At 25.2% G+C, this 23,133-nt stretch overlaps 1 protein-coding gene across 2 annotated transcripts in view; it reads left to right on the plus strand.

The window, feature by feature from the left end:
• The first annotated feature begins 11,034 nt into the window (after window positions 1-11,034).
• Window positions 11,035-23,133, plus strand: part of LOC145835839 (tetratricopeptide repeat protein 13-like) — a 35,547-nt gene continuing 23,448 nt past the window's right edge. For both annotated transcript variants that reach the window (XM_082943573.1, XM_082943574.1), the window contains exons 1-6: window positions 11,035-11,205; window positions 12,282-12,391; window positions 13,949-14,024; window positions 14,450-14,520; window positions 21,768-21,941; window positions 22,599-22,715. In XM_082943573.1, coding sequence (XP_082799699.1) covers window positions 11,049-11,205; window positions 12,282-12,391; window positions 13,949-14,024; window positions 14,450-14,520; window positions 21,768-21,941; window positions 22,599-22,715 — 705 coding nt within the window. In that variant the 5' untranslated portion in view covers window positions 11,035-11,048. The remainder of the gene's footprint in view (window positions 11,206-12,281; window positions 12,392-13,948; window positions 14,025-14,449; window positions 14,521-21,767; window positions 21,942-22,598; window positions 22,716-23,133) is intronic.

A 23,133-nucleotide genomic window follows, 5' to 3' on the forward strand; every position in this document is an offset into this window, starting at 1 on the left:
ACGGTTTTATATTTTACTAAAACTCAGTTAAGCTGAATGTGATATTGGAAAGGTTACTTTTTAAAAATAAACATTTTTAAAACAAAAAATTACAGTTGTACAGTATGTATTAAGGTTTTAAAATTTAAATAAACTTCAGAGATTAACTAAATTTACAATATAAACATATTTTGTTTTTCCTAGTTTTGACAAACTTCATAATATAAGGAAAAAAACCTCATAATATATCTTGTTATAATCAAATCATTCTCTAATTCTTAATTATGTAATCATTTAGTAAAACTTTAATCATGTATCTATTTTCAAAGTTTTATTTCAACTAAAATTAAATATTTAGCTACTGAAGAGTACTTCAAAAACTTTTGGATAATCATAGATATTTATGTTCTTTAAAAACATAAAATTCATACCTGCATAGCTTATTCTTCAAAACAAAAACAAAGTTATTAAAAAGTTTACTGCATTACTTGTAGAAATAAAATTTTGCAAAACAATTATTATAAAAAGTTGTCATTGAAACAATTAAAGGATAATTTTTTGTCTAGAAACTTTAAACATCTATATTTGTCTTCGACAACTGAAAAAAACTACTTTATGGTTTTATTAAGAATTCTTGAATCTTTTTTATAAATTTATCTTTGTCAAAGCTTAAGTAATAGTTTTACAGTTCAAAAATAAGTTTAAAATTAAATCGAAAAAAAAGAAACTAAGAATAAAACGTAAGAAAAGAATTTAGTTTCAAAAGTTTTATAGTAGTTTATAGGTAGACTTAATTTTTGTAGTTTAACTTTACTAGTTTACATTATAAAAAAATTAGCTAAAGACCATTTTAAGAGAGTTCCTTAAAAAATATTAGTTGTAAGTTTTCGATTTTAAAACAGTTATTATAGTTACTTCGTAAAATATTTTAGTAAAAATTAAAAGTATTTTAGTTTATCTTTTGTAAAACTAACCGTAATAGTTGTTATTACTGTTTTATTTTTTCACTGTTCTAAATACTTACATTTATTTCTAAAAATACAGAAAAGTTTACAAAATATACCAAAAATGATAAAACTTTTGTCTAATTTAAAACAAGTCAGTCACAAATCGATATGTAATAGCTTATACGTAGTACTCACAAAATAAATTCTACTTTATTTTTTGTAAAGCTTGAAACTTTTCAAGAGTTTAATTACTTTAGTTTTTTTTTTTTTTTTTAATCAACTAGGTAAAATAAGATTTTTTAAGTATTTTTTTTTTAATTAAATAAATTTGATATAAAACATCAAAAAGTCTACTCTTTTACTCATAAGTTTTAAACCTGTTAGCTACACAAGTAGCAATTACCTAAAAATAGGTTTTAATGGTCAAAAAATTAAAACTGGTGTTTAGGAATTTGGAAAAATCAAAACTTCAAAATATTTTTTTAAAGCTAAAAGGGTTGTAAGAAACTCATCAATAACTTAAATATAAACTCTTTCAATTAGGTTTGTCAAAGGAAGTTAAACACCTTATAAGTTTAAATAACAGTATGTATATATGCTTATTACTTATTGAAAGTGTATCTTTATTTATTTCTCGCTTTTTTTTTTGTGAATTTTTAACTAGATATTTAAAGAATATGTAATTTTTTAATTAAATGTCTTTTTTTTATGTGTGGTCATTGGAAAAAAAATAAAAAAGCAGATTTTATTTTGAAAGGTAACAACTCATCATTTCTGACAAGATGAAATACCTGATTCCGATCATGATGTACCTGATTTTATTCCTGATGTTGCACTATATTGACCTACTGAGAAGTGAAGGGAGTGTTATGATGAACATTTCCAAAATCTTCTTCTTTTCTTACCTTGAAGTTGGCTTGATCCTTTATGCCTTGGAAAAACTTCAATGATTACAAGAACTTCAAAGGTGTATTATCATAAATGATAAGTGGAATTTAACTAGCTTGTGTAAGTGGAAGCCGATGTTATTTAAAGTTATTGGTGTTATTACATTTTAAGTCTTTACACATTCTTACATTTCAAGAACAAAACTGGTGTTTTTAATTAGTCGTATATTTGTTTTGTGGATACTACATTCTCCTCTTGTCATGTATTGTTTCTAAAAAATAAACAGCAGTGGAAACAAATTTAGAGTTTAAAAAATTAGTAGCTTGTTGATAAAAATATAACAACATGTTTTATTTTTTTTTAACTAATATTGTTCAAACAAACAAACACGAAATGTTATCAAGATTCAGTTTAAATTTTAAATGTCAATATAATACTCACCTCTAATTTAGTATAATATATTCATTATGAAGATTTCGCGGTGTTTAAACTTAAAGACAATACCTAAAGATTAAAATACAAATTAGTGTTAAGTAAAATCTAAGCCGTCGACTGCAAGTATTGTTTTAAAATATAATAGTTATCTTTATCCGGAAAACGAAACCATAATATACTAATTTTGCTAATAATTCTCAAAGACTGTGGCTATATAACTCATAAACTGCCAAAGCCATGTCTTGTTCAAATACCTATGAAATTAAAAACCATTAACCTTTGATAAATATACTTTATTTTATTGCTCATTATCATTCTTTATTTATTATTTGAATTTAATTATAAAAAATGCGATCCGATTAGTCGTCAACAAATTAGCTTTAAATTATTAAATTTAGCTTTTTCTGAAAATCAACTAGCTCTTTTATAAAAATTAGAAAATGCTTCATAATTTTGTAGTTTTTATATTAATGTGTCTAAAAGTATAAAGTTTTTCTTTAACAAAACCATATAAATACTTGCTCGACAAAAAACATCTAAAATTTATTACGGCCAAAGTAAGGACCAAGTTTTATAGCAATAGAATGAATTCTTTTTTTATAAATACTGTTTTTCAACCAGCTTTTGCTTTTAGTTTATCTATTTCGAGTAGATTGATAAATTCATTATTTTCAAAATAATGTTGCAGAAAGTCGAGGCAACAGCTTATCATCTAAGAAATAAAACGTTGTTTGGCAATTTCATTTATGATGTAAGTTATAATTTTAACAACCACACATCAAAAACAACTAGAGTATTTTTATACACCTACGTAAAAGTTTACAAAAAAATCTTAATACTTTATTTAAATATTTAATGCATTTAATATAAACGTTTTCAAAAGGAGGTGGTGCTACTTTTTGACGATGTTTTCGTATAAAGCTGATCGGGTTGGTAGGACAGATAATTTTAATAGTTTTTTTACCGACCCGCAGACCGTGTATATTTCAATTCTATCATTTTATTAAATTGATTAAATTGTAAAAAGTAAACAACCCAAAGTTTTTTAACTAATTTGATTTAGTTTTTAATTAGAACGAGTCAGAGGTGTAAGAATTACTAATTTAATACTTTTAAGCATAAAATTTTTGCGATACTTAGTTTTAAATTGAAAACAACTGGTTCATAACAAATAATAGCGGTGAATTGTATTACAAGTATGTTCTGTATCTGATTTTATTTCAATTTTTGTATACAATAGAGCTTATTAAATAATCATTACTATATGATTTTTAAATTATAAAAAATAAAAAATAATAGTATGAATATCTAAAATAGGCAGCTTGCAAGGATTATTTTTTAATATTCTTACTGTAAAATGCTGCTTGAAACGTTCTCAAAAAATGCTGCTGAAAGTGAAAAAACTAAAACCCCGTATTACTGGTTTGAAAATCTTAATCTATCTGTTTTTAGATCTAGTTCCGGAACTAGTAAACTTAAACCTGATCTGGATTTGATTTGCCTAGATCCTATATAGTGGATTTAGTAAATCACTAACGAAATAATTTTTTTAATGTTGAGCTAAAAAATATCTTTAATACTTTAATTTTTCCTCTTCTATAAATTACACTAACTTTAATATAATAAACATTTATTCAAATCTTACCAAAGGATGACTAACACCAACCTATTTAATTTAATTTACAAACCAAAACTATTTGTAAGACACTGAAATATAAAAATTTGTAACTAATACAGCCAAAAAAATTGATTTTTTTTAATGCTACAAACTGGCCAATAAAAATAAAAAGTTGTCAGAATAAGAAAATAAGCTTAAAAAAGTTAGTAAAATAAACAAATACGTTGGCTATAAAGTTTCCAGCTTAAATTAGATGACTTAAGAGTAACCTTAATAAAACAAAATGAGATTCTATACTTACAGTGATATTTAACTCAAGAAATCTCGTAGGAGAAAAACTAGAATATTACAAAAGAAAAAGTTTACAAATCAAGACAAAAAACTGTAATTGGAAACTAAATGTGAGATGAATATTTAACATCGGTTTGGCAAAAAGCTGAGATAAAACACTTCAATTAAGTTTTTAGTTATAAGTTAGTACAATTATAAAATAAATTTGTCATTTTTAATTATAAAAAAAAAATATCGTTGAAAAAGATACAGCATTAACTTTTGGTTTAAAATATTTTTAAGAAAGGTTAAAAGGATTACATTTAATACCTTCGGTTGATTCAATATTAACGGTTAAATTGCCAACAAAAATAAAGTAAGTAAGCTTTTAATAAAAAGATTAAATATTTTAACCGTATAATCAAAACAAAATTATTCAAAATCGAAAGTTAAGCTAAAAATAGACGGAAATCTGCAAAGTTATAACCATTTTAAAGTTTCTAAAACTATTTGATGTTAAAAGGTTTAAAGCTTAACTATTTGCTAAAAAATACTCATAGAGCTTAAGTCTCTATAAGATTAAGTTTAAAACTACATATAAAGAATCTACAAAAAAGAACTTAAAAATGGTTTTAACATTTTTTTTAAAGTTCATTAGCCAACTTAATTTTTGCTCAAGATGCTTGTCAACGGTTTAAATAAACTGAAAATTATTTTTAATATAATTCTTTTTCTATCATTGTACAGAGCAGATAACTTTTATTGGTTTTCAAATTTTAACTTGTGAAATATATCTATATATAAATAGAAAACAAGTTTCTCCCTGTGAAAATAAAAAAATTACTACTTATGGTGTTTTAACTTTTTACAATACTGTTATGGGTATTACCCTTAACTTTTAAAGAATAGTACTAATTTGTAATGTATTTAGCAACTATCAAGCCAAATGACTTGTAAATTAGAGAAAATCTTGAGCAAGTTTACATTTATTCAAGTCAATAAAAGGCACAAATTCTTTGTAATTTTTAATATTAATTTAGGCTTTTTAATATACTTTTAATTCCTTTTTTGTAGTAATAACTGTTCACAATATTGTTGTGTGGCCTGATGGAGTAGGGCAGGGTTTCCCACCAAGGGGTGCAAGTAGGGGATCCTAATGGTAACTTTGAAGACTCTCTGAGTTTTTTTTTTTTTTTTTTTTTTTTTATGGTAAAAAAACATCAGTCTCAAACTCTACCCCTTGCAACGATAAACGTTTTCTGGGGAAAAGTGAGTGTGTTACATCATATGTAATTTTACCTGCCCCATTAATATTTAACTTTAACTATCCAAAAATAAAATAAACAAAAAACTATCTTTTAAACAAATAAAAAGCCCTTGGTGACACGCCATTTGGAGAACACTCTCAAGGCTAAAATCTCAACACTAAAAACCACAAAGTGTGGGAAAATCATGAAGCTCAAATCCCCAAGTAAGTGTTCACCGGCGCTACAACAAAAAAAAATCACACCAACAATCCAATCATGTGATCACCGCCACCAAAGTGAACTCACAATCAGCTGTTGAGCAAATGCATAAAACTAGTATTATAATGAATACATTAGCATTAAATAACTATCTTAAAGCTTGATAATTAACTAATTTACTGAAATGGTATTCAGAAAAAAAATCTAAAAATTAAGCTAAATTAGAAAAAAAATAAAAATAAATAAATAAAAATTAAACAAAAACTATTAAGAAAAATGTAGTTTCTGAAACTTGTATTGGTGGAATGTATTTTAGTCTAATAAAAGTAAGAAAAAAAAAATTATATTTATGCAATAATAATTAATATATACAGCTAACAAATAAATATAACAAAAATATAATAAAAACTGGATAGTAGCAAAAAAAAAAAACAATCACGCACAACCATACAATACCCATCAACAGACCAAAACCAGCCAATCATGATCAGAGTAGACACAAACAAAATTGACCATACATATAATAAGAGAAACAGATAAAAATAACAACCAAAAGCAATTAATCAAAATCTGCATGCAACACAAAATATTCAACCACAGCACTCTAAACCTACTCAGTATACTGGCTCAACAAGAATTTTTTGTAACTATATTTAAACTGATCTTTTTTTAGGTTTTTAAAAATTTCTGGAACACTAGACCACAACTTAGGGCCCAAATACTTGAAGGAGTTTAGGCCAAGTTGTGTTCTAGGTCTTTCAATAACAAAATTATTATTTTTTGAATGTCTTGTATAGTGTGTATGAACCATACTTACTGGAGTAAAACAACTGTGGTCAACCTCAAATCCTCTCAAAGTATTCAGCATCAACTTACAAACTTGCAAATTAAACACCTCAATAAATTTCAGTATACCAGTTTTTAAAAACAATGAATTTGTAGGAGTCAGTGCAGGTACGCGACAAACATATCTTACAATTCTTTTTTGCATACAAACAATTGGTTTCAAATGACAACTAGCAGCACCACCCCAAACAGATATACAATACAGGATATGAGGATAAAACAAACTATAATACACCATTTTCAAAGTACTCGTATCCAAATAATATCTTAATTTTGACATCATAAAACAACTTCTTGAAAGCTTAGACTTAAGGTACTTTAAATGTGCCTTCCAATTTAAATTATCGTCTAATACCACACCTAAGTATTTAATATTTTCACTCTGCTCAATCACAAAACCATTTACCTTAACACTGAATTCATTCTTTTTTGCAGTTCTATTAAACAGCAAAAACTTAGTCTTTGAATAATTAATAAACAATCTATTTTTACACAGCCATTCATCAATTTTCTTCAACTCCATATTTATAACAACATTAACATGGTCAATATCACAATGTTGATAACTCAGACAAGCATCGTCTGCAAACAATCTCAATTTAATATTTGTAGCTGAAAATATGTCATTTATATATACAAGAAACAACAGTGGACCAAAACAAGAACCCTGAGGTATCCCAACATTCAAAATTTCACGCTCAGAAACAACATTATTTACAACAGTAGACTGACTTCTATCTTTTAAATAACTTTCAATAAAATTTAACATTGAGCATTTTATATTATAACATTTAAGTTTTGATATTAGAATTTTATGGTTAACAGTGTTAAAAGCTTTAGCAAGATCCAAAAAAACAGAACAATTTACCTTTTTTTTTTCACCAGTTGAGTGTTCCAAGATCAAAACCCATAGCTGACATAATATAAAACGTTTAAAAGTAGAAACTTGAAATAAAAGTTATCAAAATGAATTTGTACAATTTAAGCATCAGTATACTTTGTGTTTAGTATTCTTTTGAAATGACTCTCTGAAAGCTCTGTTAGCTTTTTTTTGTTCATTAAATTGTCTCTATATATTTTTCTACTTAAAAATCTCAGTCTTAAAAACCATCCTTTGCAACAATACACATTTTACAGGCAATAGCTAGTGTCTTACATCACATGTAATTTTACCTGCCCAATCAATATTTAATCATTAATAAACAAAAAAAAAAGTTTAACAAATAAAATATTCTTGGTGGCACAAAATTTGAAGAACAGTAAAAAAGCTGAAATCTCAAGAATAAAAACCACTAAGTGTGTGAAAATATGGGTTTCAAATCTCCATTACTATTTGTCTTTGATAAATCAATAAAAGGTATCTAAGAGGCTTGCAACTTGATAACCAAAATATTCTTTGCGCATCAGGTCCTAAGACCAAATATTTTGAGCAGTTTTTTTGTTTGTTCAATAAACTAATAAGCTAGTATTTTTTCATGCTAGAAAAAAAATCACACCAATGTTCTAACCATGTGATGATTACCCTCATAGTGAACCCACGTTTAGTAGTTGACAAAACATTTTAAACTAGTGCTATAATAAAACATTAAAAATTTTTAGACAGCTAAAATATTCAAAGACATATTTATAAACTATCACTTTTTAAAGAAAATCTAAAAAGGACAATATTGAATTGCTTATTTTGTATAAAAATTCCAGCTTGCATGTAAAGTTCAAAAGTTTTATTGCAAACCAAGTAGGTAAAAATTAAAAGGTTTTTAATTAACTTAACACTTTATTTTATTTCAACAACACATTAAGCAAAAAAAATACTTCAAAAATCATATTAACAAACCGTTTTATGCAACTATTTTACTGTAATAACACTAATAAATGTGAAAATAATTTAAACAACACTAAAGCTTCTAAATTTTATGAAGTTAAATTGAAAATCAATCTAAAATAAGTGATACCTAAAAAGCTTTTAAATTAAATAGTGCAAAATAAAGACAAAACAATTCATGAAACTTATGTATCATGTTAACATGATAGAAAATATTATGTTCATAATTTTAAACTTTTAAAGCTCATTGGTAACCAGGATTTCTACATGTCAGGCTAAACCTTTTTTTTTAGGAAACTTTGACAAATTTCAGTTTTTTATAGCTTCAAATTTTTTTAAACTAGATTACTATAATTTTTCCTTTGATTTTTATAACAAACTTGATTTTTTAGCTTTAATTTTTGTAAAGTTGAGGCAATATTGTAGAATGTCAAATTTTATCACTATACAAACCTAAAGTTTTTAAATCATTTGAAAGAAATTTGGGAGTAGCTTTTTATTTTTTTGGATAAACATTTGGTTTTTGCATTCAAAATTAGAGTTGTCAGTAAAAAAGCTTGACATTTTTTTTAATATCTCTGTCACAGTTACATGACTATTCAACTTTTAATAAATCAAGTTTTTATGATATTTTCCAAGGGTATGTCTAATTTATTTAAAGTTGGAAAATGATAATGTAATTAAAAGTTCTTTTAAGATTAGATAACATTTTTACAACTTAACCCCACAGGCTTCATCATAACAAGTGAAAAACTGGGTTCTAATTAATAAAGGTTGCAGAAAATGACAGTCTAAAGTTGCAAAAATTTATAAAAAAACCTTGTTTTTAACTTATTTTTAGTAGCCTTTTATAAATACCACTTTTGTTTCTAAACATACAAAATTTGTTTTCTTATTTGATTTGCTAACCCTTATATAAAAACAATAGAGAAAACTGGCATGCTATTTAACCTGGAATAACGTGAAATTTTAAAACTTACACAATAAAAAACCTTAAAATTAATGTTTAAATTAATGTGGAAATACTTGGATTTTAAACAAAATCTATAGAAAGCCTGAAAAAAATTGAAACTTTGAAAAACTTTACTAGTGAGATAACTAAATTAAGATAGGATATAAAATATATATTAAGGCTTAGGAGGTAAATCACTTTTTTCACAATTTTATCTAATTTTATAAAGTTTTAAGTGAGCTACAAGATAATTTATACAGATTTTAAAAGCTCAAAATAATTTCTGACGTATTGCAGATCAAAGTCGGAAGCATTAATAGGTTTCTTATGGGAGGCAAAAACTAAAACAGTAAAAAGAGACTATTTTACTGAAAATCTATCTCCCACGTTTTTTGAGATAGCTACCTCAAAATTTCAAGAAATGTTCCTTGCAATATAGAAAATTCTGTCTAAACAAAGTTTAAAAAAATTCAAAAATAATTATAAATGAAAAAAAGTTTATTGATTGTAAAACTAATTATAACATTTTTTCAGCAAATATGATAATTTTAATTTATAAAAAAACTAAATTATACACATATTTTTACAAAGTAAAATCATTAACGTCCTTGTCTACTAATTTTTCTGCAGTCCCTAATGTAATTAGTGATATCTTAATGCTTAATTTATAGTTTTGAGAAAAAAACCAAAACAACCATCAGGGTTGCCACACACTTAGGGAACTCAGGGAGCTCAGGGAATCTCAGGGAATTTTTAAACTGTAGAAAATCTCAGGGAAACTCAGGGAATTTTGGCATTTTTCTTTTAACTCAGGGAAACTCAGGGAAGTTTTGATTTTTTCTCTAAATTTCAGGGAAGTTTTTGAAAATCTCAGGAAAATTTTTTTCTAGATCTAGAATGAGGTTTAGTTAATCCAGTTTCAATATTTTGTTCAAAAGTAGTAATTTTTATTATTTAAGTGGTTATTTAGAATTTTTTTTAGCCTTGCGGCTAGTTCTTCAATATTCTTAGTATTAACATTGTAGTTTTTTTAAGTTTTAAATTTATATTTACTTAAGTAAAATCAAACAGTTTAGAGAAATGAAAGTTGTTGTTAACTATTCATTGAAAAGTTCTAATAAACTTTTTATTTTTAGTTACTTATGTAGTTTAAAAAACACTATGTTGTACTATTAATTCTTATTTATAAATAATAAAGTAATAAATAATCACACATCAAATGTCAAACAAATTAAACTTTATTCTTTTATGTAGAAAGTTAACTAACAAGTTTACACAAAGTTGTGCAAAAATTTAGTTTTTAATTTTTAATTGGTTTAAATCTTTTAAGATTAAGTTTTTAAAAACAGTTTTTTTCATAAATTTAATGCAGAAGCATACACATACAACCTTCCTTTTATTATTAAAGAAGAAAAATGAGAATGAGGTATTAATAATTTGTGTTAGAAGAGAATTTTTTTTTTAAGATTTGAAAAATACTCAGGGAAACTCAGGGAAATTTAAGGTTACTCAGGGAAATTTTTGGTCACTCAGGGAAGATTTTTTGGCTCAAAGAGTGGCAACCCTGAACCATACCCTTATAAATTTTTATAGGCTGATAAATATGAAAGCTTTTGTTTTTTTTTTATTTTTCAAGTGCGTAAAGCAACCTATCTTAATGAGAAATGAATGCCACTAAGTCTTGTATTATTTTAATTTGCTAATCTAACACCACTGTAATTCTTGTAAAGCAAATGAGTATAAAATAACTAAATAAAAGTAATTAATTTGTTAAGTATAACTTGAAATATAAAACAAACTTAATCAGCTTGGGTGAGTAATTATTATGTTGGTTTATGGATTACTACTGTTAACCCTCATAAATGTGTCGAACCCAGCTTCCAACAACTGCTCATCCACATCTTCAATGGGATATGTGGCACCTGATTTGTATTGTGGAACAAATAGAGAAGTGTGGGAACCTATACTGCCTTCACTTGAACGTTGGTTTACAATTATTTTTAATAAGCTTGTCTGTTTTAATATTTTTATTTATTTATAAACTCAGTTTAAAAAGCAAATTTGTAATTGTGGTATTACAGTTCAAGAGTCATCTATTTTTTAAATAGTATAACAGCTTAAGAGTATAACTTAAGTGTTGAAATAACTATACTTAAATACAACTGTTCAAAATATGGGTTTAATTGTTTGCTAACGAAAGATCTTAGTGAAGTAACTTCACTGGAATATAAATTAAAACTTTCCCATTAACAACCCAGTTAAAGTGTGTTGATTCATTAACACACAGAAACATATGGTGGTAGAATAAAGGAAGATTACTGTATAATTTGTTTTTATATATACTTAAATATATTATTCTTTGACAACTAAATAGAATAAAATTTTATACAAAGGTATCATAAAATATTTTACTTAAGTTAAAATTAGAACATTATAAATTATATTCTTATTTTATTTTAAATGTACCCCCTTGCTGTTCACAAAAATTATAAAATTTTCATTTTGACTTTTTTAGATCTCTTTCGGAAAACATCTGACTCTTTAAAAGTTGTTGAAAAATAGTTGACACAAATATAAATTTTAAATTCATATTTAATAACTTTTTATTCATTCAGTATAGTTGAGTATAAGATACCACCAAGTTTTTGTAATTTAGTTAACAAAATGTAAGTCTTAAATTTTTAGAAAGATCTTAAAATATACTTGGTGAAAAAATATTTTGATTTGATCAAGTTAAAAATCTTAACTTTTAAGTTACTAGTGTTTTTACATATGATACTTTAAAGGTAGTTTAAAAGGCTAATATACTTTCTATCTTTTGTTTTTTTTCAACATTAATTTTTAAATAATAAATAAAATATTTTTTAAAGAAGTATAACATATATTTTTAAGTCTTGAGGTATTTTTTGATTAATTTTAGTATAGATTTATTTTCTATGTTGAATTTTTTGAATTTTATATTTATTTCTTCAAAACAAACAACTAAGTAAATAAAAAGTAAGAAAGAATATAGTGATAATTGTTGAAATATTAGTGAACATTATTTTTTGTTCAACAGACATACCAGCCAGTATAAACTTGGACTTGTGTGACAAGTTAACCAGCTTGCAAACGTTCGAAGGCAACTCAATATGCCCTTTCGAACATCTTGACAGGAAGCTTATAAGGGTAAGTTTTTATAAACACATTAGTTCAAATTAACTTCTGAGATATAAGGGATCAAGTTTGGTGAGTTCAATAGGATTCTAATGGAAGGATCAAACCAAAATGGCAAAACAAAAACTATTTCGTTAAAAGTCTATATTTTTCTCTATTGATAATCAATAAATAAATTTTTCACTATTAAACTGTTGTTTTTGTTAATTTTAGTTGTTTGAAAGTTAGATGGTAGATCGATTTTTGTACTGAATTTTTTTAATGCACAATATTACGTCATACTGTTTTTTGTCTTTATTTTATAACTTTTGCATCTATGTTTAGAAAAGTGCTTTTTATTTTAAATTTAGCTGGCTGATGATTAAGGCGTCTAGTCTTATGAAACACGTTTACCAGTATTTTTAAAATCTTATTTTCTAATGAATTATTTAAAAGCCCTTTAAGTGGGCTCAGTAGAAGGTGTTTAAGTTTAAATAATAATCTTATTTTATATATATATATCTAAAATCAATTAAGTATTCTATTATTATGTGGTACCTAATTTTGTATATTTTTGTTGCTGTACTTACAAGTTTGCTTTTCATTGAATAAAACTTGGCTGAAGACGTGTATTAAACGCAGAAACAGCTGTCCCAAGCAAAAGTATATTTTGTGTATTTTAGTTCTATATATATAATATTAAGCATGTTTCCTGTTTAACATTATATTTGATACTTATGATTATGAATTTATACTTAAGGAGTAAAATACAGTATTTATAACAATAAAATAGTGGTAACTTTCTAAAATGTATATATAGCACACAAAACTAACTTTATTTGTTTTAAGCATTTTTAAAGAAAGAAAAATGTAGTATGTTCTTTATTGACACCTTCCATACATACTTATTATCTTAGATCCCTCATATCTCAAAAGCTTTTCTGATAAAAAGTAAGCTGGTAAAAGCAACTGGTAGATAAGTTGAAAATTAGACAAATTTTAAAAAATAGAAGATGAGTTTCCATGTAGTATTAATTAAAAATTCATTAAAAAATATATTTTAAATGTATATTACTCAATTTTTATAGATTCTTCTACTTTTATAACTTTTGATTTGAATTTCATAAACTTTTTGTTGTATATTTTGATAATAAAATTAAATAACAATAATTATTTTATAGGAAAAAGCAACCAAATTGAACCCTTTATGATATAATTTTAAAAAAAGGGTATTATTATTTTTAAATAACTATATTATTCAAATTTTTTAATTTAAAACTTTTTCTTGTAAAGCTGTAGCTGTTGGTTTGACTTAAAATAATTATTGTATATTTTAATAATAAAGTTAAATTACAATAATTATTATCAATGAAAAGGCAATCAAGTTAAAAAGCCAACTTTTTAAAATAGAAAATGCATCTTCGTATATTGCTAATTAAAACTATTGAAAAAAAAATCAAATTTAAAATTTATAATATTCAATTTATTTAAAGTTTGTACATTTTATTATGAACTCGCCCTTTATAATTTGAACTTCATAGTTTTTTTTTTACATTTTGATTTTAAAATAAAGTATAAATAAATACGCAGGAAAAAGCAATCAAGCTGAGGAGCGAGCACATGCTGCCTCTGAGCTGCAAGAACGATGAGATGAGCGTGCAAATTGGTCAGTTGAGAGAATTTTATTTGTAAATCAGAAAATAAATTCTTTTTGAATAAGATTTTATTCAATAAATGATCTCGTTTGATTTAGTTCAAACGAGTGAAAAGTTGTTTTGTTAATAAAATTTAAAATTTTGAACTGATCATTCTCCTTATCATTAAGTCGAGAACTTTTATCTAATAAGTAAAAAGTACACGACAAAAATGCCTTTGTAGATTGATACCTTATTTAAATGTGAGACTAAAGTTTTTGAAGTTTTTCTTCCAAGAAAGCTGTTTTAGTTCTTTTTTGTTCTCGAACAAAAGCATTCTTTGCAAACGTTTATGTTGTGAAGGTAAAACTTTAGTTTTGAAAGTAATTTTTTACTCTTAACTTAAGTGTCAATAAATGTATTATTTATATTTGTTTGAGATCAAGTTTGTTTAAAGGTGTTGGATTTATAATATCGAGAGCCGGATTTCCACATCAATCAGTGCAACACTACACCAATTTAATTGATGTTAGTTTGTATTTTAATAACATTACACCAATTTAATTGATGTTAGTTTGTATTTTAATAACATTACACTAATTTGATTGATCTTAGTTTTTATATAGTTGATTGACACCTATTAGAATATTAGATTGATGTTAGTTTTTGTTTTATTAAGTTTACACACATTAGATTGATGTTAGTTTCTATTTTTATATTTTAAGTTTACACTCATTTAGCTAGTTTTATTGAAACATTTTATTTAAATAAATTTTCTGGATTAATTTTCAGTCATTAAGCAGTCGATTAGTTTAATATTACTATACTTTTCTACTTTTGATGACAGTTTCAATTTTTTTTCCACTACTTTTACTTATTGATTTTAACTTTTGTTTTTCTTTTTGTAAAATCAAGTTGACTTGCTACATTTTAGCACAATTTTATCATTTAAAAGCAATTTGTAATTAATAAAGTTTTTTGATGACTTTTGATGACGAAATTCAACAGATGGTCAAAATATATTTGTGATCTTCTGGTTATTTTTCTGTCAAAAAAAACTTTTTTTGTATGCTTAAAATTAGGTGTATAGATGATTCAGTAACAAATGTATAATAAGTAAAGTTTTACAGTATGAGCTTAAGTTAAAGACATTTAATTATCAACTTTTTAAACAATCTTATGTTTAGTTGATTCTCTTTAAATTTTCATTTAAGTTAAATAATTTTATAAAAAATTTTCCATGTTATTACATACTATGTCCTTATTTTTCCATAGTACTTAATACGAATGTTTGTATATGTTTAAGTTATTGTAATATTTTGTTTTAAATCTTCAATACTGTTTCTTGTTGAAGTATGTTTATAACCTTTTGTATAAATATTAAGTCGGTATACCTTTATATTTTTTTACTGATTCAATTAACCAAACATTGAATAACACAATGAAAAAAACTTTACTTTCTTAATAGGTTTAAATAAGTTGTACTATATTTCGTCCAAATACTTTATAACGTTTAAAATAAATAAGTTAAAAGAAAACTGTTTAAATTTAAGACTTTAATAATTAAAATATTTTAAAAACTTGATGATAACGATATAGTTAACGTTTATTATTATTAACATTATTATTATTATTATTATTATTATTATTATTATTATTATTATTATTATTATTATTATTATACTATAAATTTATTACGTTTACAATTAATAGATTTTTAATTCACACACTGGTACTTACAAGCGATTTTGTATCTGTAACTTGAATGTTAACCCTTCCGTCAATATTTTAAAAGTCAAATTTCGGTTCACACCAATAAAACAACTTTCAGTTAAACTTTTTATCGAAAGTTACTTGTTTTTCGCTGCAAAATAAACTTTTGTGCTGCATTCAATGGGCTTTATCGCTGCAAACTAACGGTTACAATAAAGATTATGCTAATCGAATCAGTTACAAAGTATCATTCTGTTTTACTCAAATAGATTAAATCTTATTTTGCTTTAGTACTTTTTTATGTTTTTTTATTTAAAGTTTGTTCTAAAATAAAGTAAATATAGCTTAAAATAAGCTTATTTACCTAAATGATACATTGAAAAACACTGTTCTATTAAACTTAAAAAATTTTAAAGTTAGTATAGTTTGTTTTTACTTTGATTAAATAAAATATATATACATTTTATGAACTTGTGAAGATGATATAAAGTTTATGGTGTAATAAATTTTTAAATTGAAATTTAACTTATACTTGCAATAAAAATTTTGTATTTTTAGGTTTTTAACAAAAATGCTCTAGTTTTATTCTATTAAGTATAAAAACAGAAAACAAAATGTTTTTAAAATCCTGATTAAAACAAGAATGTTTAATTGTTTTTCATCAAAACTCAATCTAGCTGATTTTGAAAAATCAAAGGCTTTAGACCAGGGTTTCCCAAAGTGGGCGATATCGCCCCCCCCCCCCCTGGGGGCGATTTTAGTATTTCGGGGGGCGATAATTAGTAATGGGGCGAAAGGGTGGGCGATAACTAGTAAGGGGGCGAAAAGGGGGCGATTTTAAAATTTTGGGTTGTCATAAAATTTTTACTTTTTATTTTGCTATTTTACTAATTTTAGCTTGCTATTAAATATTTGACCCTGTGGTAAAACTTAAACAAAAAAGTTTATTGTGTTTATGTAAAATATAGAGAAAAAATCAAGTACTTATGACTCCTGCTTTCAAATTAATTACATATTTTCAATTATATATTTTCTTATTTAACACTTACATAGATCATAGACGATCGGAATTCTTTTCACTATTTTTTAACCTTACATATATGTTATTTAGGTTCATAAATGGGTTGTAAAAATCTATGTTTTCTATATTAACTATCACTTCATGATATTTCCAATTGTTTTTTGAAAAGTCATTAAGTGAGACTAAGAAATAAAACTATACAGGGTTGTTAATTTACCTAGAAAAACCTGGAATTTGACAATTTAGGCAAAAATTTTTTTTTTAACCTGGAATATTTAACAATTTCAACATATTAAGTAGTAAAATTTCGATTTGACACAAAAAAGCTATCATATAGATAAAAATATGGATCCCTTCGAGGCAGATCTTTTTGAAGTTAACGACTCACAGGAAACCTTCTCTGACTTACAAACTGACCTTGAACTTAAAGTAATCTTTTCCAAAGAACGAAATGAAAGCTTTTGGACTTAACAAAAACTAAGGCAAAAGTATCCAGTTATTTGAGAGCAATTTAGGTTGTTGTGTATAGGTTTTCCTTCTAGCTTTGTTGTTGAAAAAGCTTTCAGTTTAGTTATCAACATCTTGAGCAAAATATCTAATCTAGATATTTGTAAAGGAGGTGACTTGAGGCTTTATTTGACTGATTTAGAATCAGATTAGAAAAACTTGCAAGCATTCATGAACCTCATCCTTCGCATTATATTAGAATTCAGTAGCAGACATTATTTTATGAAAGTTTATTTATTTTTTTGATCTTTTAAAATACTTCTTGTTTACCTGGTTTGTATTGTATTTAAGTAGTCTTTAAAAAAAAAAAATTTAAGTTACTTGTTCTATAACAGGTTTGCATAATGTCTAATAAATATTAATTACGGTAGACTTCCTCTTGAGTTCGCACTTTTTACCCAAAAAAAGTGCAAACTTATACTTTTTTAAATTTAACTCAAATAAAGTCTATTACTAACTAAGTATTAATAAAAAAAAAAAAAACACAATATTTAATAGCTTATAAAGATTTTTTTTTTTATGAGTGTTTGTTTTATGTTTTAGTTGATTTCATGTTTATTCATAACGTTATTGCATATAACATATTTAAATTTATCGTTTTGTAAAAAAAATTTTGTTCATTGTGCAATTTTTTTATTTTGTTTAAAGTGCGAATTGAAGAGGAAGTCTACTGTATTTATAAAATGTTTTATGTTTTAAATATGTTAATAGCTTTGTTTTGACCTGGTTAATTTTGTAGTTTATATTTGTCGATTTACATTACACTGAAAGTTTTTATAGCATAGTGGTTAAAGTATTTGTTTGAAAGAAATTTATTTGACATATTTTTGTTATTACTTGTTTAATCTGTAGAAATAAAAAAAACCTTGATAACCATTAAAGTTTTTATTTAAAAAATTATTTTTGGTTTTAAAAGAGTATAGATTTGAGGTCTCTATTTGAAATGACTTCAAATTTTTCATTTAAAAGATTATTAAACTCAAATTTATTTTCTAACTTGATTTATTACTGTTAGAAAATCTATATATTAAATAATTTTAAACTATTAATACAACTGTTTTTTGTTTTATCTTATTTTTTAATATATTAGCAACTAAAATATGTTGTTTATTTTAATAGTTCAACACTAGCTTTTAGTTTTTCACAATTTTCTTCTGGTAAATTATTATAGGCTAATAACTAGAGAAAAAATAAAATTAAACAGTATTAAATAAGCAATCAAAAAGACTGCTACAGTTACAAAAGAAAGCTTAACACAATTAAAAGAATTTTTTGATTGATTACTTTCTGTTCACAGAATTAACTGTAAAACATTTGATTTTTTTTGAATTTAAATGAAGAAAAAAAAATTAAAATTAAGGTTTAGTTTCCTAAAGGTTATTTTAAGTCAAATACTGTTTAATGGTATTCTACTACAAAACATATAGTTTAAAAAGTTTAGAACTGAATTTTTAGTTTTACAACTAATTTGCTTATAATATATCTCAGCATTGAAATTAATAATTTTACTGCATTAACAGAAGCTTTTGATAAACCCACTTTTCATGTGAGATAATCAACCAGTCTGTCAAACTTCCTAAAACTGGATCAGCAATAATGTTTTAATATCTATTTCATTATGTTTAAAAAATCTGTTCATTCTTTTATAGTTTTTTAATCTCTGATATAGTTATTTTAGAATATACCTATTTATAAAATAATTTAAGTATTTTGTGCAGCTTAAATAACTTACTTAGTATTCACTCTAAATGTCCGAAATTCGTTAAATGAGAGATAGTTATAATGTCAGGTTTCAGTTAAGATTTCAGATGGGTAACTTACGGTCCAGATCCAATCAAATTTCGACCCGCCAAGTAACTTGAAACTACTTGTGCAAAATAAACAAAATTTAGTTTTTTGATGCTTATGATTTTGAAATACACTTTAAATTTGGTTTTCAGTTACTTTAGTATTTCCTAGATCACAATAATAGTAAATCATAAATCATTTTATTACAATTATGCTCGAGTTTTTTAGTTTTCTATATGTTATTTTTTTAAATTATGCAGCCCGCAATTACATTTTTTTAACGAGTTGAAACAATAAAAGATTTTTTAGTAAATATGAATTGCTGACTACAAAAGTTGTCCACCACTACCCTAAAAGTTTCATTAGTTTCAAAACAATTCATATTTAAATGAATTGATTACAGATTACACAAGGCTTTTTAATATTAAAGTATTTTAATACACTTTACTGGGCTTATAAGAAAACAACAATACCTTATTTTCTCAAGCCCTGTAAACTACTTTGAACACAGCCCAAAAGTGCGTGTATAAGAAATACCAAACTAAATTACATTTCGAACGCAATTTTTTTGGCTCAAAAGTTTGTACTCAAGAGCAAAACTACTTTTTAAAATCATGGGGGGCGATTATTTTTCAAATTTCCGAAAAGGGGGCGATTTAGTAAATGAGTTTGGGAAACCCTGCTTTAGACTAACAAAAGCGGAAATTTTTTGAAACTAACTTTAAAGGGTTTGATAAAAAGCGAATTTTTAAAAGCATTATAGCTTAAACGATTTTTTTCACCTAAAGACTGGTTGCTTGCCAATTTCAAAACCCAAGTTCATATTTAATCTTTTAGCTTTTCGCAAAGTGAACCTTATAATCAAATTAAAGTTTAAGAAAGGCTTTTGAACAATCACATTTCAAAGCTAACAGTTACTAGAATAAGCACAAAATTAAATTTAATGTTAAAAAAGTTTTTTTTAAGTAACATACGTAGCTAAACTGCATTTTTGTTTGTCAAATTCTATTGTCAACGTATTTTTTATTCATTACTTATGTTGCATTTAATTAAATGTAAACTGTTTATAAGTTATTTATAAAAAGAAAGAAAATAGGAAAATTAAGTTAAAGATAAAGGATATATAACTTTAATCTGTTTTAAAGCTTGAGTTTTATATACACGTGTCTTTTGGTATACTCACGTCATTTCGATATAACATGAGTAATTTTTATTGAAATCTCTTTTAAGTAATAAAATTGTAGTGTATTAAAAAGTTTTTTAATTACAAATAAGCTTAACTTCTGTTATTCATTTTTTTTTTTTTGTTCAATTCTAACTTAAAATTGTTATGAGTTAATGCTTATCCTAAACAATTAATTTTAAGCATTTTATGTTATAAATAAGGAATACGATAATTGATGTAAAGAAAATTAAGGGTATTTTTTGTTAAAGATATATCATTTAATTTTTACACTTGATGATTTTTAAATTTCAACGTTTTGAATGTTATAACTAAAATTAATATTTTGAAGTCATGATGACTAAATAAAATAATTAAAATAAACCATTTGTGAGTTGGTTATAAAGCTAACTATACATTTAGATTGGTTGTTTACTAATGTTTTTTCAACTATGAAATGTACAATTTATATATTACATGTACAATTTTTTTATTTTTTTCACAGTATTTAATGGTTTATTTGTTAAAAACTTTAGTATTATTAAAACCATGTGTTGAAATTTATTTACTATTTATTGATGATTTTAAGTCCAAGTGATCGACTTCATTAAATAAGTTATGAGCTCATTATTTTAAACTTTTGATTGTTTCAAATTGATAATTATCGTCTACTGAAATACTAAACCATTTTCCCTTTGCATTCTGTTGATGGTTGGATCCCTCTATAATACGCTGTTCAGAAAATAAGTAGTTCCTTGAAGAAAGCTTAATAAACAAATTAAATATGATGTAGTGTAAAAAGTTTTTTAACCGAATCAACTTTCTTTTATGCAAATACTATGTCTTACGAAGTTTTCGTTGCCCATGTAGTATGAACAGCTCTACAGAGTCTGTAAATACCACCATACATTAGACAAAATAGGATTGCCACAAAACCTGCAATCTTGGAACAGCCTGGAACGTTAGACTGTGTTTATATGTTAAGTAGTAAAACATTGATTTGACACAATTCATCTTTCATATAGATAAAAAAATTGTCATCATCAAACATTTTTTTATTGAAAAACTCATTTAAAATAGTTTTACAGTATGTTTTCAATGTTTCTATACTATTTAACACAGGTTTATAACTTGAACTTAGCTTTTAACTAAAAATAGACCCAAAAATGTGTACTTTCAAGAAACAAGCTTAATTTAAAATTTTTATTTTGCATATAATACTTCTATGTTATAGTGAAGCTCTTTACATATTAAGCATTATAGTATGTTTGTAGTATAAAAGAAAAATTGCACTGTATTATATTTTTTACTAAATCTTCGCAGAAACTTCTTCATTCGAACATTCGAAATGACTAAATAATATAAAACAATCAAAACAAAACTTTTAACCGAACAAGTAATTAATGCTACGGAGAACTAATAAAACAAATTATACCAACCAAAACACAAAAAACTGCTTCATACGAACTCGGTATGAAGTCCAGAATAACCAAAGAAAAACATAATGCACATTTAAGTTTCTCAGAAGCTGCACTGTAAAACTCAATAGAAACTAATCATCACTGAAAACAAATATTTTCACAGAAACTTCTTTCTACCAACTCGGAGCAGTGCGAGCTGTGCGGGGCGCTGTACTTCAGCAGGGGCCACATCAACCAGAGGCTGGGCGAAGTGAAGCTGGCCCTCTCGGACTACACCGAAGCGTTGAAGCACGCGCCCAGCCACCAGCACCTCAGCATTTACGAGAACAGGGCGAGGGTTTGTTGTGGTTGATTGTTTGAAAATTTTGATTGGTCATAGCAAGGATTTGTTTTCATGAGTAGCTACTATTTAATGGTGAAATTTGTTTGGTATTTAAAAAGGTTTGTTTTTAATTTAAAATTGCGAATTTATAGTTTTTTAGAACATAAGTTGGGTATTTAGTTTATAATTTGTACAGGGATTTTTATTTGATAAAAACTTAAACAATGTACGTTGAATTGTAAAGGTTGTATAGTCATGGAGGTTAAATAGTGAAATTCATTTGATGTTTAGGAAGGGCTGTTTTTAATTTAAATTTGATATTTGTAGTACACTAAGGCATATACTTTTCACGGAAACAAAAGTATTTACTTAAGTTTTATTTTTTAATTCAACAAATTCTAATTATATTAACTGTAAAAATTGATTAGTCATAGAATTTGTTTTCGTGAGCAATTTACCATCTGGTGGTGAAATTTGTTTGATCTTAAGTTTTTAATTAAAATTGATTATTTATAGTTTCCAAGCACATAACTTTGGTGTTTAACTTACAGTTTTTACAAAGTTTTTAATGATATATAGCTGTTTTTTATTTGAAAAACCCTAAAAAATGTATCATAACGTTTTTAGAAAAAATATGAAAAAACTAATAAGTAATCAGTTTAATTCTTTCAGCTGTTTTCGGCATTGGGTCAGAAAGATTTAGCGCTGAAAGATTTCAATGAAGCAATAAAAATACTACCATCAGCTCAACTGTACAACTACAGGGGTTCCGAACTATTCAATATGAAGGTATTTTTAATTTATATGTAGGTACAAAAAGTCAAAAACTTTCTAATTAAGACAAGAAGGATACTGAAAAATTATATGTAAGACATGATTTTGTTTAGGAGAAAAAAACCTTAATTATTGATTATATATTTTGTTTAATTACTTTAATGTTAAAAAACAAAAACATCATTTGATTTTAGTTGGAAACACACAATAGCTCCACTACATATTTATTGTCAAAGTCATAGTTATAATAATAGTTAGGGTTAAATAAAATGTAATGTTTCCTAATTATTCTTTGTAAAAACTCAGATTATTTATAGAAGGTAAAAAAGTTATTTGTTGTATGATTATTATGTTTTAAACTAATCTGTTTGTTGGGACCCTTAGACTGTTAATCTTAAACTAAAATTGAGGACTTTTCGAATTTGCTAACCCA

Source organism: Thalia democratica, chromosome 5 (genome assembly GCF_965202585.1).
Source record: "Thalia democratica chromosome 5, ktThaDemo2.hap1.1, whole genome shotgun sequence".
Taxonomy (NCBI): domain Eukaryota; kingdom Metazoa; phylum Chordata; class Thaliacea; order Salpida; family Salpidae; genus Thalia; species Thalia democratica.